A 17,408-nucleotide genomic window follows, 5' to 3' on the forward strand; every position below is an offset into this window, starting at 1 on the left:
TACAGAGACAGCGCTGGGAGATGGGGTCTGGGACTGCCCTGGTGGGAGTTGCCCCCTTTCTCCATCCTGCCAGCCCCGCGATGGGGCAGGCTGCTTGTTTTCAGGTGCCTCCTGCCCTGTGCCCTCTCCCAAAATGGAGAGGAGGATTGGGGCCCTTCCCTGAGGTGCTGCTTCATCCGTAGCATCTCCTCTTCCCAGCAGCCTGCCATTGCAGCGGGTGGGTGGGATGGGGCAGGGGGCTCTGAACCCCTGGGCAGTTACAGCCTTTCTGAAGTTTTACCTCCAACCCCTCCACTAATGCTTGTGTGCCCTGTTCTGACAGTGCGTTCTCCCCCCGGCCTGGCCAAGACCCCGCTCTCAGCACTGGGGCTGAAACCCCACAACCCGGCTGAGATCCTGCTGCATCCGGTGGGAGGTGAGTGTGGGCACTGGGGCTGCGGGCGGTTTGTGTGGGGGGGCATCTGTGGGGATACCCTTGGAAGGGCCCCCTGGCTGGGGAAGGTACTTCTGCATCCCTTTTGGGCCCAGGTGGCCTTGGGGTCCTTGTCACCTCTTGTGGGGACTCTGGGACTGTGTGAGGATGTGGGGATGTGGTACGGCTCTGGGGGGGCCTCAGCCCAGCAGGGTCTTCAGTGGTGGAGGCTGGAAAACCCCACGGTCCTGCCTCCTGGCCAGCGCTGTGTTTTTCCCTCCCTCCGTCCCTTCTCCCCAGCACAGCTGGAAAGGGTTTGCTCTCTGGGAGTCGAGCCTGTCAGCCAGAACAGTATCCAGAGCCCTCTCTATCCTGGAGAGTGGTCCTTGGGTGCAAAGGCCCTGCTGTCCTGGGGATGCACCCCAGAGCAGTCTGCCAAGCCAGACCTCACTGCTCCCCAGCACCCAGGGCCCCTTCCTGGGCCATCTCAGGGCTGAGTGCAACCTCCCCAAAACCTGGCTGAGCCTGGGGGGCATGGCCTGGCTGAGCCCACCCAGCGAGACCCTTCTCGTTCTGACCCCAAGGGAGAACTGATGCTTTTTTTGTCCTTGCTGGGCTTTTCAGAGCAATACTTTGTGGTGGCTCCCTGCTGGGCTGTTCCCTCTTCCCCACCTGCAACCAGCCTCCTGGGTTTTAGACATCATCTCTGGAATACCCTGGTGGACCCTGGGGGTGTCTGAGGCTGGGTGTCCCGTTTGGGGCACAGTGTCGGGGAGGTGTGGTGTTCTGCTTTGTGCTCTGTGTGTCCCTCCCTGAGCAAGGCAAAGCTGCTTAACTCTGATTTCTTTTTCTTTCTGTCTCGCACCTCCCTTCTTCCTCCTCTTCCTGCTCCCATTGCTCCCCTGCTCCTTCATCTCTCAGAGCTAGAAGGGGAGGCGGGTGGTGACTCTGAAGAAGGTAAGAAAGGCTTTTCTTTCTCTGTCTCCTCCCTGCTCATCCCCGCTGTCGGAACTGTTGCTCAGAGCAGGCTCCAACTGTCTGTGCCAGCAGCCTTCCCTTGCACTGTCCCTCAGGGATGCAGGAGCCTGAGTCTTGCCCATCCTGCTCCCTTTTGAGGAAGGGAGCATTGTGCCTTGTGTTGTGTTGGATTCCCTGATGTCCAAATTGGACCTGGAGGTCTGTCAACATTGGGTATCAGTCATCCATAGGGGCTGAGAGCTCTTTCTCAGTGTGTGGCATCCTCGCTGCCAGAGGGTGCTGGGGATGCTGGCATGCTGTGGCAAGCCTTGTATGAGCCTCGTGGGGGGAGCTGGGAGAAGCAGTCCCGGTTTTGGGCTCCTGCCTTCCTGATCTGGCTTTGCCACTGCTGTTTGGAGCAAAAATAAACCAAAGTGCAGCACAAAAGGTCAGCAGGCGCAGAGGCCACCAGTGTGCTGCTGGCTCAGCTGGCTGGGCAGCAGCACAGCGCCGGCAGCCGGTGTGCATCTTCTGCTGGCTGGGAGTCTGCTCAGATTCCGCCCCCGTCCTGTCCCTGTGCTGCACCTCTTTGGGGATGCCAAGGATGGGGCTGAGCTGGGATGTCAGCTCAGGAGTGGCTGTGCTGATGGAGGAGGCACTGCAGGCTCTGGGGTGGCATGTCTCCTGGGGGGACAGAGGCTTCAGGAGTGGCTGTGGTTCCCTGGGGTGCCACCTGCTATCTAACAGTGGTTGGGTGGTTTTGTTTTCTTTAATGAAACTTTGGGCCCTCGGGGCCAGGATGGGGAATTGTGTTCAGGATGGGTTTTGGAGAAAGGGTATCTCTTCTTGGCAAGTTTGTGATTCTTCGTGGTGCTGAGAGCTGTCAGAATTTCCCTCTGTGAGTTCCTCAAAATGTACGTAACCCAAACCTGAACATTGTGTGATCTTGGAGAAAGTGCTTGAAGAAAACGTTCTGCTTCCAGAGCTGATTTTTCAGCGATGGCTTCTTGGGTACATTAAAGGAAGAAAAGCTGGGATAAACCCAGTTTTTTTCCCTCTTAAGTCCCTGTTCCCCCCACCCCCCAGCTTTACCATTTCTGTCCAGCTTTAACTCTACAAAGATGTGAACGTCACCTCTCCTCTCTTTCCCACCAAACCCTCAGAAGCTCAAGCTGCGCTGCTTGTCTGTTCCTGTGGTGTTCAGGCCGCTTGTGTTATGGCTGACTCGGAGCGAGGATGTCCAGTGACCCCACGCTGGCAAGGCAGATTGGCCACCGCCAGCCTCTTGCCCTTCTTCTTCCTCCTCTCTGATAACCTGAAGGTTTCTGGGGGTTTGAACCTGTAGTCCTAAGAAGGGACTGGTGTTTTGGCTAAACAAAACTTTGGCTTAGCACCCTCTGCACTCAGCTGCACACCCCACAAGGATCCCTGCCCCTCCAGGCTCTGCTCAGCAGATCCCCGCCTGTATGGCCGGACTGTGCCTGGGGCTAAGGGATGCTCTAGCAGCCCAGGAGCTCGGGTCCTGCCTGCCACCTCCGAGGAGGCTTTAAAACAGGCACAGTTGCAGTGCTGGGGATTTCTGGCTGGAGTGCAGTCCTGCTTGGATTTGGGATTCTCGAATGACTTTCCACCTCCCTGGTGACTCACAGCCTCTCTATTCTCCCACCATCTTCCCATCTCTGGAGCCTCTTCCAAGAAAAAAACAGGAGGCAAGATCAGATTTTTCAACCTAAAAGGATCCTGTCTGAAACTCCCACTTTTTTTTTTTTCTTCTTTTTTTCTCCCATATTGAACCAAACGACTTGAACTCATGCCCATGGTGACACACCTCACTGTGGCACATGTGTGCTGTCCCCCCTCCCCAAGCCCGCCTCCATTCAGCCCCCACCTTTGCAGGAGGGGCTGGCATTTTTGCAGCCCTTTGGTCTTAACCTCTTGCAGGCTGACTCATATGTACAGTCTGGCTAATTTTAGTCTGGAGTGGGGAGCTGGGGGGAAACTGAGTAGCTGTGAAATTAATTTAATTACCTAAGTGGCGATGAGTTTCTCACAGCTGCCCTGGGTGTCCTTCTGGGCAGTGCCTCGACCCTGTCATGTGTCCTGCCTTGGATGCTGGTACCCAGCCCGTGTTAAGGTCCTTGGTCTGGTTTTGGCTCATATCTTCCCTGGGATGGTTGGGCAGGGCTGGGCAGGGAGATCAGCCCAAGGGATGAACTCCTCCTTCCCTGTGTGCAGGCGGATGGAGCACAGAGATGCTGTGGGGGAAGGAGGGGGACCTGTGACAGTCTTTTTCCTTGCAACTCCCTGGTCCGACACTGAACATGGAGCTGTGCATCGGCATTGCTGGCTGTGAGCAGGCTGGGTTGCTGGCAGCCTTAGCTGGAGCCTGGCTGTTATGACTAATAATAATAATAATAATGATAATGTTTGCCATGCTAATTACTGCTGCGGAGCTGCCTCAGGCATGGCCAGCATGGAGCCAGGGACCTGCAAGGGTGCCCAGCCCATAGTGTTTGATGCTGGTGGGTGTCACTTAGGGCGCTGTGCCCCAGCATGGAGTCAGTTGGTGGCACATGGCAGCTGATGTGTAATGGCTGCAGGGGCACAGAGGGGTGGGACTGAAGCTGCAGCCCCTTCCTCCAGCACAGCTTTTGGTGGGGGGCCTGGGGGCTGCGGGGGCTATTGTAGGGATGGGGACCAGTCTGGATGGAGCAGGAGGCAGGGTGGAACGGGAGGAGGAAGGGCTGGGTCTGGCAGCTGCTGTGGCTGGTAACGGCCAGCCCAGCCCGCTGCTTCTGGCACAGGACTGCTTGGTGGCTCCAAAGGAAAATTGCTTTTCTTGGTCGTGCTCACGGGCTCTGGTTTCAAGGCGGGCTGGGAGTGAGAGTGTTGGATGCTGCAGTGGAAATAGTTGGAGCTGCTCTCTGGTCTGCTGCTGGAGATGGCTGGCAGAGGTGGGCCACACAGGGCAGGGACCACAGGGCATCGTCATCAGTCCCGTGTGAGTCAGCACAGGCTGGACAGTCACTGGCTCTATTTTTAGGGGCTGAGGATGAGCAGGGAGCACGACATGTGCTATGTGGCATCCTGGGTGGGGAGGGACGCTGACTCAGAGCAGGGCGGAGGGGCTATGGTGTGCAAAGGGACTGTGGTCCCATGTGCTGTGGCCCCCTCAGGGAAAGGGGTGAGCGTGGCCCCCTGCCTGTGCACTGGCTGGGGTCTGCAGCATCTCTTGGAGTAATCTAAAGGCCCAGATGAGCCAGAGATGCTTTTGCACAAGCCCTGGGGAAAGAGCGACAGGGTAGGAATGTGCCACTGGAGAGGCTGAGCTCAAACATCTTCACTGGCTGAAACAGGGATACCTCCTTCCCATGCAAGCGGCAGGCTCATCTGTTTTCCCCTTCTTTTTTGCCACAGAGCCCAGGAGCTACGTCGAGTCGGTGGCACGCACGGCCACGACAGGCAGGGGAGGGAGCCTGCCCACCACCCAGCCTGAGGGCCTGGAGGTGCCTGCCAGGAATGGCACCTTCACCAACTCCTTCACTACCCCCAGCCCTGTCTCCACCAGCAGCCCCATTCACAGTGTGGACGGGTAAGGCAGTGGTGCAGGTCCCAGGGGCTGGTGCGGCTGGGGTCAGTGCCAGGTGCACAGGCTTGCTCCCACATTGAAGTTGCCTTTGCAAGGACCCCCATCTCCCCACACAGGGTTTGGGGGTCCTGGCCAACCATGTCACTCACTACCTTGAGAACACAAAGCTGAGTCACTGGTGGTCACTTTGTGGTCACCGCACCTAAGTAGCATCTTGCCAGAGGGAGAGGGAACCTCACAGGGAACCCCCTGGGAGGAAGCATGGGGTCAATGCTAACCCCTAGCCCTGGGTTAGGCTGAGCATTGGTCCCCTGTGGTGCAATGGAGCCATTGTCCCTGTGTCATGTCCCACCCCAGCCTGTGAGGTGTCCTGCACCATCCCAGCCTGGCAAGGCTGGCAGAGAGGAGCGCATCAGGTGGTTTGCTGCAAGAGGAGCTGGTAAAAGGCTCTGTCTCCCAGAAAATCGTACCTTGAGATGGAATTAGGATGCATGGTAGAACTAAAGCTGCCTCTAGTTGCTTTCATGCAGCTGGCAGGACCCATCCCACCATTGCCTCTGAAAGCTGAGCAGCTTGCTGCTGCTGTGCCTGTTTCCCTGTGCGCCACTCACAGAAGGGTGCTAGCCAGCAGCAGGAATGAGCAGTGGAGCTGAATCCTCCTTCTCATCTCTCCTCAGGGCTTCCCTCCGCAGCTACCCATCAGAGGGCAGCCCCCACAGCACAGTTACACCTTCCCATGCCTTGGCTGAGCCTGTTTGCCGGTCACCTGTCAGCTCGCAGACACCCTCTGCTAACAGCAGCTACCAAAACTCGTCTCCATCTTCCTTTGCAATGGTCCAAGGTGGGGTCCCGGGCTCAGCATATACCAGCCCCAACTATCCCGATGGCCGAGCCAGCCTCCAGCCAGACCCCCAAGCTCGGCCGCAGGCACAGGTCAATGTGGTGGGGGTCCATGTCCTGCCAGGGAGCCCCCGCACCCTGCACCGGACAGTGGCTACCAACACGCCATCCAGCCCCAGCTTCGGGCGAAGAGCCGTCAACCCCAGCGTAAGCGGCACTCCCGGCAGCCCTGGACTGGGCAGACACACTGTAGTGGCCCATGGCAACCTGGTGGCCCCACCAGGGAGCCCCAGCCTGGCCAGGCATCAAGCTGCGGCAGCCGTCCCCCCTGGCAGCCCCCTGTATGGCTACTCCAGCCCAGAGGAGAGGCGCCCGACACTGTCTCGGCAGAGCAGCTCCTCTGGTTACCAGCCTCCTTCCACGCCATCCTTCCCTGTCTCGCCGGCGTACTACCCCGGCACGAGCACGCCGCACTCCTCTTCCCCGGACTCGGCCGCCTACCGCCAGGGCAGCCCCACACCACAGCCTGCACTGCCTGAGAAGCGGCGGATGTCGGCCGGGGACCGCTCCAACAGCCTCCCCAACTACGCCACCGTCAATGGCAAGGCATCCTCCCCCCTCTCCAGTGGCATGTCCAGCCCCAGCAGTGGGAGTGCTGTCACCTTCTCCCACACGCTGCCGGACTTCTCCAAGTTCTCCATGCCAGGTAAGGGATGCCCTTGGAGGTCTCTGCATCCCCCTGCCGTGCCCAGGACTCTCCCTTCCTCCTCCTTGCTGGCCGGCGGGGAAGGGGTTGCAGCCATGTCCTGATTTACCCCTCCTGCACCATCTGCAAACTGACGGCACCGCTGGGGCTTGGGCCATTTCCTCCACTTTCTGGCAAATCCAAACAGGAAAAGCACCGAGCTGGCGTCACTGGCGTAAACAGCACCCAGAGTTGTGTACAGGGAGATCAAAGCACCCGGAGGTGGCTTTTCTTTGCTGTGGGGATGTGCTGACCTCTCGGCCCCATTCCTGGCAGGCTTTACCCCGCTGGGACCCTGCTGGGGCACTGCCTCCTCACTTCAAATGGTGTGCCGTGCCCTGGGTGCCACTGTGCCTGGAATGCCTTCACTGGCTCCAGTTACTGGACACCTCGGTGACGCCAAGATTGGATTGATAGGACCAGGGGAATAAAGCCGTGGGGCCGCAGTGGCTCCTGGCTCCGGCTGCTGGGCTGGTTTTCCTGCCGAGCAGGCAGCCCTTTGTGGGCATGCTGGTGCCCGCCCTGGCCCTGTGACTTGGCTGTGGCTGGGGACCCTTCCCAGCAGGGAAGCATGAGCAAATAAAACACGTAACAATTAGTGAGACCCCTGCCTCTCCAGAGGTGACCAGATTGCAAAGGATTGTTAATACGTCTCCAGCAGAGATGCTGTCCAGCCCTCTGGCTTGTTTGCTCAGTTGTTTTTGGAAGGCAGGTGGTTGGAAATGTTACCCAAGTGAAGTGACAAGTTTCATGGCCAGAGGACTGGGTCCCATCAGGGCTATGTTACTGATAGGCACTGAGCGAGGCAGGGTCGGGCTGGGGCTGCGTACGTAGCTTTTCCCAGGGTAGGTCAACCTGCCCAGTTCCTTTGCACAGGGCACAGGTAAGGGAAGGAATTTATTTTTACAGTGGACAAGCCAAATCTTAAATACTGGAGAGCAGTGAAGGTCTTCTGAAGTCAGAGGATTTCTCTACCACCCTCTGGACATCTCTCTTTCCTCCAACAGCTTTCATTTCACCCAGCCAGCTCCCTTTTAAATGATGAGTTCCCATTTTGTCTCTGGCTCTGTGGCCAAGAGGCTCATTCGATGCACAGCCCTTTGAGGGCTCTTGTGCTTGGATTTAGCTTTAGGTGCCCAGCAGCCCCTTAAGCTCCAGGTGATGATCAGCCTGCCTGGGTATGGAGGATTGGGTTGAGGTTAAAGCAATGTGCTGGGGCGGAAAGGAGGTGGAGGTATTAATGCTTTAGCCAGATTTGCTAAAAGCTGACATGGAATTTTAGATACAGCATCTTTTAACTTTTTCCTTGTCTTCTTTTCCTTTCCTTGCAGATGTCAGCCCCGAGACTCGTGCCAATGTCAAGTTTGTGCAGGACACTTCCAAGTACTGGTATAAACCGGAGATCTCCAGGGAGCAGGGTGGGTAGATGGCACAGTGCGAAGGATGCAGTTGAGTGAGCCGTGGTTGGGAGTTGGGGTGTATTTTGGATCACAGGGTTTAGCAAGAATTTCCCTGAGAGGCTGAGTTAGGAGTGAAGGTGAATTGTGCATGCTCAGACCATTGCAGAAGGGGGGTTGAAGCCCAGCTCAGCTGCAGGCTTGCATGACATGGGTTCCCCAAACCTTCCCCTTCATGGAGGAGCACTGGTCCCTGCAGTGTGCAGTGGATCTATGCAGTTTGGGGTGCAAAGCACCCAGATCTTGAGTTGAGAGTCTTCAGAGGGGTATTGGAGACATAGCTAAAATAAGTGGGGAGAACAAGGAGAGGGCAACGTGCCTTCAGGGGCAATGTCCCAGCATTTGGTCCCTGCCTGCTCTCCAGTGCTTAGTTGCTCAGAGGTGGGCTGGGTGGGAATGGATGCTCTGAGATGCCCACACAGGGCAGTGGAGGCCAGGGGGAGATGAGCCCCTGCCTGGCTGAAGACCCACTTGAGGCCGCCATGCAGATGTGCAGGGGGGATGGTAATATTGCAGTGCCCAGCTGCGAGGCTGTGGAACGGGGGTGCCCAGTCCTGACCCACACCTTGTGGCTTCAGAAGGCACATTGGCTCTTGCTATGCTGGCTCTGAGGTCTGCCATTCTCTCCTGCAGCCATTGCACTGCTGAAGGACAGGGAGCCGGGGGCTTTCATCATCCGAGACAGCCACTCCTTCCGGGGAGCCTACGGCCTTGCCATGAAAGTAGCTTCTCCGCCTCCCACAGTCATGCAGCAGAACAAGAAAGGTATTGTATACCCTTCTCCATCCCACGCCAAGACGCCTTCCATCATTCAGCCGGGGTGAGCGGGCAGCTGGGTCTGCTGAGCCAGTCATGCCCTTGGGTATGTGCTGATGTGGCAGGATCCCTCCCTCCCAGGGCACAGGGAAGCACCAGACAGCCTCTGCCCTGAGCTCATCTACATCTTGGGCTTTGGCATGGTAAAATGGGCACAGCCTCCCCAGCCCATCGACACCACTGGGGAGCCTGGCTTGGGGTTGACCCTGTACAAAGGGCTGGATTTGAGAAGGGTATGCAGGGTGGTAGGGATCCCTTCCTTGAGCTGGAGCACTGGTTTCCCCATGGGACTGCAGAGAAGCAGGAGGAGGAGGGTGGCTCTGGTGTGAGAACATACTGTTTCTTTCCAGGAGACTTCACCAATGAACTGGTAAGGCACTTCCTCATCGAGACTAGCCCACGGGGTGTGAAACTAAAAGGATGCCCCAATGAGCCCAATTTTGGTGAGTGGCCCCAGTGTGCTCTCCACATGCGGGGCTGGGTGGGGAGAGCCTTGCCTTTGCTGGACTATCAAAGCAGAGCTGTCAGGTGTCTGGGAGAGCTCTGCCTCTGTTACTGCCTCTTGTCCTTGTGTAGCTGAGTCCTGTGCGCATTTGGAGCCTCTGGAGTCATGCACACTCATGAGTGCACACAAATGTGCTTGTGTGCACAGGTACATACCTTTCTGCACATAGATGCCGGACAAATGATGCTACTGGGCAGGGTGGAGGGCAGGGGCTCCCCTTGTTTTATTTATCCCATGGCTAATGTGCTCTGAGGTGCTGCACAAGGAGCTCTGCCCCATTTGTTGTTCCTAAGGAGGCCCTGGCATCTCTTCCCCCTCCCTGAGCCCTCCGTGGGCAGGCATGGTAGTTTCAGCAAGATGAATCGCCACATGTAGCGAAGAAGCCTACTGAAAGCCTGCTTCCATCCACCCAGAGCAACAACCTAACGCTGGGGAAGCCTGTCCCCCCAGCCCTGCACTGACCATCTCCTCTCTGTCCCCAGGCTGTCTCTCGGCTCTGGTGTACCAGCACTCCATTATGCCCTTGGCCCTGCCCTGCAAGCTGGTCATTCCTGACCGAGGTAAGAGCCAGGACCAAAAGGGATTGCATCCACCCTCACAGCCTGCAGGAACAGAGTAAGTTTCCAAGCAGGGAGCAACAGTAACCATCACATGTCTTCCAGATCCCATGGAGGAAAAGAAAGACACTGCGTCTGCCACCAACTCAGCCACAGACCTCCTCAAACAGGGTGCGGGTGAGTAGAGAGGGGCTGTTCCAGGGTAAATGTGGCTCAGAGCAGTGGTTGATCCCATGGCTGCTGTCTCCCTTTCTAGCCTGCAATGTCCTCTTCATCAATTCTGTGGAGATGGAGTCACTGACAGGCCCCCAGGCCATCGCAAAGGCTGTTGGCGAGACGCTGGTGGCTGATCCCACACCCACTGCTACCATCGTCCACTTCAAAGTCTCTGCACAAGGCATCACCTTAACGGACAACCAGAGGAAGTAAGAGCCCCCATGGCCACGTCCCTGGGTCCCCAAAGCCAGTGAGGCTGTGATTCAGGGAGTGTGTTGATGAAGGATGTCCCTGGGGTGGCATGAAGCTGGTCATGGGCAGGGCTGTGCTTTGTCCTTGACTCCAGGAGCATCCTAGGGGAGACCCACGGGATCCCCACCCTGTGCTGGTGGGGCTGGGCTGTGGTGGGGCAGAGGTGGTGCTTCCCTGGCCCTGACGCTCCCTACCTTGTGTTTCAGATTGTTCTTCCGGCGACACTACCCCCTCAACACTGTCACCTTCTGTGACTTGGACCCCCAGGAACGAAAGTGAGTGCCCTAACCTGGGGGGAGCACATGTCCCCTGCCCCTTTCCCTTCCCCTGGGCTGCTTGGAGCAGGGTCTTTGCTAGCTCTGTCCCCCTTCCTCCTTCAGAGGGCAGGGATGGAAGGTTCCCTTAGATTTTGAGGGGCAACACCAGCTTCTCCTGGTGACTTGGTGTCTCCAAGCCTCTTCATGCTGGGGGAGAGGTGCATCATTTTTTTCCTCATAGAGCCAAGCCTGTGCAAAGCCAGGCTGACCCTCCAGTGTTGGTGCAGTGGCCCCCATCACGGCCCTGTCTCTTTGTGGGGTGCAGGAGTCCCTCACACTTCCTCTTCTCCTTGCAGGTGGACTAAAACTGATGACAGTGGCCCAGCCAAGTAAGTGCTTTCTGTGCTTCCCAGCCAGTTCCTCCCAGCCACTGTTGGGGTGGCTCCCACTTATGCTTGAGCACTGGCTGAGAGATGCCCCATGCAGGGCAGCCTCTTAGCCATGTGTGAAATGGGCTGAGCTGTTTGCTGCAGGAACATTTCACCCAAGCATGAGACCACGGTTCTGGGGACTCAGGAGGCATCTTTCAACCCCAAATTCCTGGTCAGAGCAGGCATGGCCCTTGCAGAACTGGCTTTACTGGAAACTGTCCCAGCAGAATCAGCAGGAGCCAGCTTATGGATCAGAGCTGGGGGTTATGCTGATGGCGTGCGAGCCACCGGCTGACTCTCTCTGTTCCTCCTGTACTCCATGTCCTGGCCCATGGGAGTGCAGAGCTGCTGGCTGAGCCCATTTCCAGGGACCAGTTCCCACTAATTTTAGCCATTGTGTTAGCGAATGGTTTTTTATTAGGTTGTCCAGCTGCTGGGATATTTCCCTTCCCTAACTAGAAATGCCATGGCCTGAGCCTGTCTCACATTCTGTTCCCCCATATTTATAACTTCAGTTTGCACATTCTAATTAAAAAAAAAAAAAAAAAAGGGGAAAAAAAAAAGGGGAGGGAGATTTTATTCATCAGAGGAAAGACAGAAATAACTGTATGGTCTCACCCAGCTCCTTGTGTCCCCACATGGCCTTCCTCTCATACAGGGTCTATCCCAGCCCATCCATCACACCTCTGTGTCTTTGAGTCATCACCCAAACCAAGGCAATGCTGTGATTGTCTGGAAGGTCCCGTCTCAGGGACGGTCTAGGGGAGAGTGACAGGGATGGTCAGAGCAAGGAGGGCTGGGCCAAGAGATGATGGAGACACAGTGCTGGCCTTCAAAGAAACTGCAGTAAAGGGAAGAGTAGATGGGTCATGCAGGCTGGTTTGGGATGTCCCCCTCTGTTGTGTGAGGTACATGTTGAAGAGGGGAAGGTGGACAAGACTGTGATGGAAGAGGGTGGTGGTGTTCCTTGGGTGAGCAATGCTGGCAAACCTTACTGAGCCTCTTGCCTTCTCCCCACCCAGGCTCTTCGGCTTTGTGGCCAGGAAGCAAGGGAGCACCACAGACAACATCTGTCACCTCTTTGCTGAGCTGGACCCAGACCAGCCAGCTGCAGCCATTGTCAACTTTGTCTCCAGGGTCATGCTTGGCTCTGGACAGAAAAGATGAGCTGGCGCTTGCGGGTGATTCTTGAATTTTGGAGAAGGACTTGGAGCTGATCCGAGAAGGAGTGTGAGGAAGTGCATTGTGGGAGAGGGAAGTGAATTGGGGGGGAAGGGTTGGAATTTTGGAGGAAAACAGCAAACAACAAAAAAACCCCAACGAAACCCCTAAAAACTCAACACAAGCCAAACACACACACAGAGGAACCAAAAGCACCTACGTAAGAGAGCCACAAAGTCATGCCAGACAGGATGCATGTCCCATCGCAGGGAAGGTGACCAAAGTGAAGGCAGCAGTGAGATGGATGTTCCCAGCTTTTAGCATCATGATTCTGAGTGCTGACATCCACTTGGGACTGAATACGGGAACATGAATGGTGTTTTCCGTCTGGAAAAAAAGAGACAACTAGCAAAACCCATGGAAGAAACTCCATCCCAGCAGCTCCATCAGCGAACGTCTGCTGTGTGTTTGAAACAACCTGTAAGAGATAACGACATGGGCTGGGTCCGTGGGATACTGGAAGAGATACCCCCCAGAAACCTTCCCTTGCTCGGCTGGAGCCAAGGGTCCTCACTGGCCCCCACGCTTCTCCTGAAACCTGCCAGCCACCTGGCAAATTACTGGGGATGTGGTGGGGGTTGGTTCTGAACCCTCCTGTCCCTGGGGAGCTTGACCATGGGCTAACCTCTGTGCTGACCCAGAGCCCAGCGCCGGTCACAGGTGAGCTGCTGTGGGTCCACACAGAGAGGTGGGTCATGGCATTTCCCACCTCCCCAGGGTGCTTGTGCCCTCCAGCCTGCGAGGAGGTGGTGGTGGGGGGCTGCTGCTACCCTGCACCTGGGGTAGGCAGAAGCTCCCCAGGAACCTCCTTGGAGGATGCAGAAAAGTTGCCTCCTCTCCCGTCTTCCCCTTTTCCCTCCCATCACTGGTCCTCTTTGGCAGGGTTCTCCTGTGGCCTGTCACGTGTTCTCTTAACACACAAAAAAAACAAAACAAAGGAAAGAAAAACATTGCAATAATAATAGTAATTATAATAATAGTGGATGCTGGCACAGATGGGTTCTCTGTGCGAAGCAGCGGACCCGTGGCTACCCCTATCTCACTCTTCGGAGACACGCAAGCGGTTTTTAAATTGCATGGACGTTCAAGTTGCACGAAAGGCGAATGACTACAAGTAACTCAGGCGCTTTTTTCTCCTTTTATTTTGGAGGCCACGTTAAAATAAAGAAAAAGAAGGAAGAAAATTTCAAAAGAAAAGAAAAAGGGAAAGGATCTGCAGTCGCTGGGCAGCTTTGGCTCAGTGGGGAGGTAAACAGGTCCTCTGAGAGCCACCCTGCTTGGCACACATGTACACCCAAAACCGGCTGGCTGGAGGCTTGTGCGCCCCAAATGCACCATAGTTTGGCAAGTGGCTTTGGTGCCGTTGGCTTTTCCCTTCACTTTGGGAGATGAGGAGGGCCAGTAGGAGGGCAAGAGGGGCAAAAGGCCCCTGTGCTGCTGGTGGGGGGCCATCATGGTTGCGGGGCAGCAGGCAGAGGTCACAGCCCTGTGGTGCTGGGGAGGGAGCAGAGGATGCTTTGGTCAGACGTGCAGGTTTGGGGCAGGGGGAACGGTCTGGTTGGAGCTGTGGGCTTGTTGCTGAGCCGTCTGCTGAAAATCTACATCCCCGCTCCCCCCCACCCCTGAGAGATTTTTGTGAGAAGTTTTTAGTGCAAAGTGGCCCAGATGCTAGTCTACTGGGGGCAAAAATTAGAAACATAGCACTGCAGCCCCCCTCCTCCGGAGAGCTTGTCTCCCTCAGACCGCCCTTGCCTTGATAGCGATAATATATATATATATCTGAGCTATACTGATGGAATACTGTAAGCTAATGAAATTTTAAGGAGGAAAAAAAGGTTAAATTTACACTCCGAAAATATTTATTTTTGCCATATTGCTTTCTGCGCATCCTATCTCCCCCATTATATCTGCCCCGCCTTCCCCTGCCCCGGGGAAACACCTGCATGTTAAAAGAAAATCCAGAGCAAGGAAAAATATGGATGGTGGAAGATGCGTGGGGGGCCCCCCCATGTTGGGGTGGCGTGCGTGTGACCGGTGTGCATGTGCGTGTGCGTGTATGAGCGAGCCGCGTGGGTGCCCAGAGAGGGCTGGCATGGCCGGAGGCTATACTGATGTACTGAAGCGAGAGTGAAAGAATGCATAGCGAGGAGCTGGTTGTGAGACGGTGGCAGGATGGGGGGCTCTGGGGAGGGCTTTCCCCCTCCCCGGCTCCCTGGCTGCACGGATGCAGAGACCTTTTCATTTCCAATGTTTCCAAAAAGCGATTCTCTCCTTCTGCGAAATTCAAGTGAGATGAGAAACGATCTCACCCATAATCTCCTCACGCCGCCGTTCACTGATTAGAGAAAACACTGTGTTTATAGATATATAAAGATATATTTTTGAAAGCCTCTATTTTTCAGACTTTGTTTTCTCACTGCTCAGAAAAGAGATTATAATAATGTAATTTTATTTTAATCTGCTGCCTCGGAAACTGGTGCTTGAAACTCTCATTCCTTTTTTTTCTCCCCATACAAATGAAGCAGATCTAAGCACCACAGAGATGTTGCATAGAAGCTGAACCCAGTAGATACCTGCCGATAGCATCATGCCTATGGGTCCTGATACCTTTGGGTCCTGAGCCGCTCACGGCTTCCTCATTAACCCACTAGCTGAAGATTTAGACCGTATCCAAATCTTGAACACTAACAAAATCGTCTGATGATTATATTATTTTTTTAACACACAGCTAATCACCTTCCAATGATGTAGCCAGGTGTTTTGTCAACTCCCTTTAAAGGCACTTTTTTCCCCTTTTATCTCCTTTTTTTAAGTTACATTTTTAGGTGTAACTACCCTTTCTGTCCCTTGGAGAGACTGTCAGCCGGTGCTGAGGATTGCCCAGGTCCTGGGAGTGGTGGGGACCTAGTGTTGATATATCTTTCCTTATGAAAGGGACAGAAAAGACTCTTCGCTTTTTTTCTTTTTTCTTTCTTTTTTTTTTTTTTTTAATGCAGTCATGGTATTTGAGATTCAAGCTTGTGCGAGTTAAGCCCAGCATATGTTTTGTTGTAATCACACTGCCGTTGTCAGCAGCCGGATGGTATCTCTCTCTCTTGCTCACACACACACACACACACACACACACACACACACACACACAAATGCATCCCTCCTTCCTGCACAAAGAACTGCATATATTCTTGCCAAAGATATCCTTAAAAACGCACTTTGCCCCACACATTATATATATATTTTTTTTCGTGTGTAAATTTATTGTACATGTCCTTTTTGTGTTGGTTTGTTCTTTGGGGAAGCCCCTTCCCACCCATCCTCCCTTTGCTGTCGATGTTGCTGTCTCTTGGGAAATGCTCCCCAGGGGTTTGTTTGCTGCCTGTCCCAAATGGTAGCACCTGCAATGTGCAAAATGTGGGGTTCCTGTTCAGCTGGGCTGCCTCCGGCTCTGCACCCCACCAGGAGCTATTTTGGGGGATGATCTGCAGATGGAATGCACCCATCTTATGCTCTTTGCCAGCCCCTCATCACCAGTGGAGATGGGGGAGCTCATGGGTTTAAGCAGAGGAATTGAGCAAGGTTTGGGGTTGCTCTGGATGCAACATTTGCTGGCTGCCCCTGGTCAAACCACATATAGAAAACAAACCAGGTAGGGAGAAAAACCGAACCCAGCCTCCGGGCATCTATTTTCTAGCGAGTTCAACCACCTGAACCTAAGCGCAAAGTAAATCCCCACCCAGCAGGTCGGGCAGGTAAAGAAACCAGTTGCCCCCAAAACCCCAGACATCGGCATCAACAAAAGGCAACCCTTCCCGTTGGAGCAGGCAGGAGGATCAGACAGCAAAGGAGCCCGCAGGGGCTTGTTTCATTTCGTTCGTTTGTTTTGCAAATTGTGAGGTTGGTTTGGGGTTACTCTTTTTCTTTTTTTTTTTTTTTTTCTCCTTAAAAAGGAAAGAAAAAAAAAAGAAAAAAAAGGAAGCAACCCGACGTTTCTGTTGGTGGATCCTGTGCCGCCGTGTTATGCGTGGGTTTTTTGGGTTTTTTTGATTGTTGTTGTCTTTGTTACTTTGGGAACGTTACAGATTTATTTGCTAATCAGTGTTAATGAACAGTTTCAAACTTTTAGACTCGCCCATTTCTGTGTATTTATATAGTTGGAAAAAAATGCATTATATTTTGTATCTTTGTGCCCATAATGTCGCGTGTGTAAGGACGACTTCGGTCACACCATGTCCATGTGTGAATGTGACTCCGCGGTTGTCTTCCCGTTGTACAGATATCAGATTCTTTGCAGTTCATTGTATGGCTTTATAAAGTGGTAAAAACAACAAAAAAAATCAGTTATATAAAATATACCGTTGCTTGGAATGCCAGCTTGGTGTCTGGATCGCTGGAAATGTATCTTGAAATTTAAGGGAGCGCAGGAATAAATGCTCTGTTCTTTTTGCACAGGGAAAAAAAAAAAAGAAAAAAAAAACCCTAAACCTCAGCGGGTGCTGTGTTTTCTCTGGGCTGTCGTTCGCCCCGTTCCTCGATGGCACGCTGGGGCCCCCGGACAGGCGCCGGTGGGCGTGGGAAGGAGCCGGGGCTGCGCTGCGCCTCGCCAGCCTCCCGCCGCGGCGGGTGCGCGCCAGATGCGCGCTAACCAGGCAGCCCCCGGGCTTCCTACGTGGCTTCAGCTCCAGCTCCAGCCTGGGCTTTTGTTTACCAGGAGGGATCTCTCCGCTTGCCCTGCAGGCACTGGGTGCTCTTCAAATTCGGTTGCTTTTTCCCAGGTTGACTTTAGGTGCTGTCTGCGCAGCCTTGGACGTCCCCTTTTGAGTCCATCTCCTGCAGAGGAGCAGGATGGGACGATGCTGATATGGGGTCTTTTGCCTTTGTCGAGGTGATAGTTTGGGTTCTGCTCACGTTAAATCCCACTCCCTGCCCCTCTTGGAGCCATCCTGCTCCCCCATGCCTGGCAAAACTTCCCCCAAAGTCTCAGGCCTGGCTTTTCCAGCATTTGCAGAGCAATTCCCAGCATCTGTCAGACCCTTCAGCCCCCAGCTCTCTGGCTCTGCTCCTTCCCCTCCTTGCTGAGCTGGTGGCCAAGGCCTGGCCCCCGGCATGGATTGAGTTTAATTATACAAGAAATATCAGCCAGAGCAGCGGCAGTTTCT

At 54.6% G+C, this 17,408-nt stretch overlaps 1 protein-coding gene across 12 annotated transcripts in view; it reads left to right on the forward strand.

Annotated features, from left to right (window-relative positions):
* The window catches only part of TNS1 (tensin 1), a 67,594-nt gene extending 50,972 nt beyond the window's left edge, over positions 1–16,622 (forward strand). For 10 of the 12 annotated variants that reach the window (XM_080397911.1, XM_080397904.1, XM_080397908.1 and 7 more), the window contains 13 exons: positions 323–415; positions 1,334–1,369; positions 4,787–4,961; positions 5,636–6,504; positions 7,875–7,961; positions 8,634–8,765; positions 9,167–9,259; positions 9,804–9,881; positions 9,984–10,055; positions 10,135–10,303; positions 10,553–10,621; positions 10,960–10,992; positions 12,057–16,622. In XM_080397911.1, coding sequence (XP_080254037.1) covers positions 323–415; positions 1,334–1,369; positions 4,787–4,961; positions 5,636–6,504; positions 7,875–7,961; positions 8,634–8,765; positions 9,167–9,259; positions 9,804–9,881; positions 9,984–10,055; positions 10,135–10,303; positions 10,553–10,621; positions 10,960–10,992; positions 12,057–12,201 — 2,051 coding nt within the window. In that variant the 3' untranslated portion in view covers positions 12,202–16,622. The remainder of the gene's footprint in view (positions 1–322; positions 416–1,333; positions 1,370–4,786; positions 4,962–5,635; positions 6,505–7,874; positions 7,962–8,633; positions 8,766–9,166; positions 9,260–9,803; positions 9,882–9,983; positions 10,056–10,134; positions 10,304–10,552; positions 10,622–10,959; positions 10,993–12,056) is intronic. The other 2 variants (XM_080397907.1, XM_080397915.1) reach the window with 1 other exon arrangement.
* Positions 16,623–17,408: the final 786 nt, after the last annotated feature.

Source organism: Falco punctatus (genome assembly GCF_963210335.1).
Source record: "Falco punctatus genome assembly, chromosome: 8".
In the NCBI taxonomy this organism is placed as follows: domain Eukaryota; kingdom Metazoa; phylum Chordata; class Aves; order Falconiformes; family Falconidae; genus Falco; species Falco punctatus.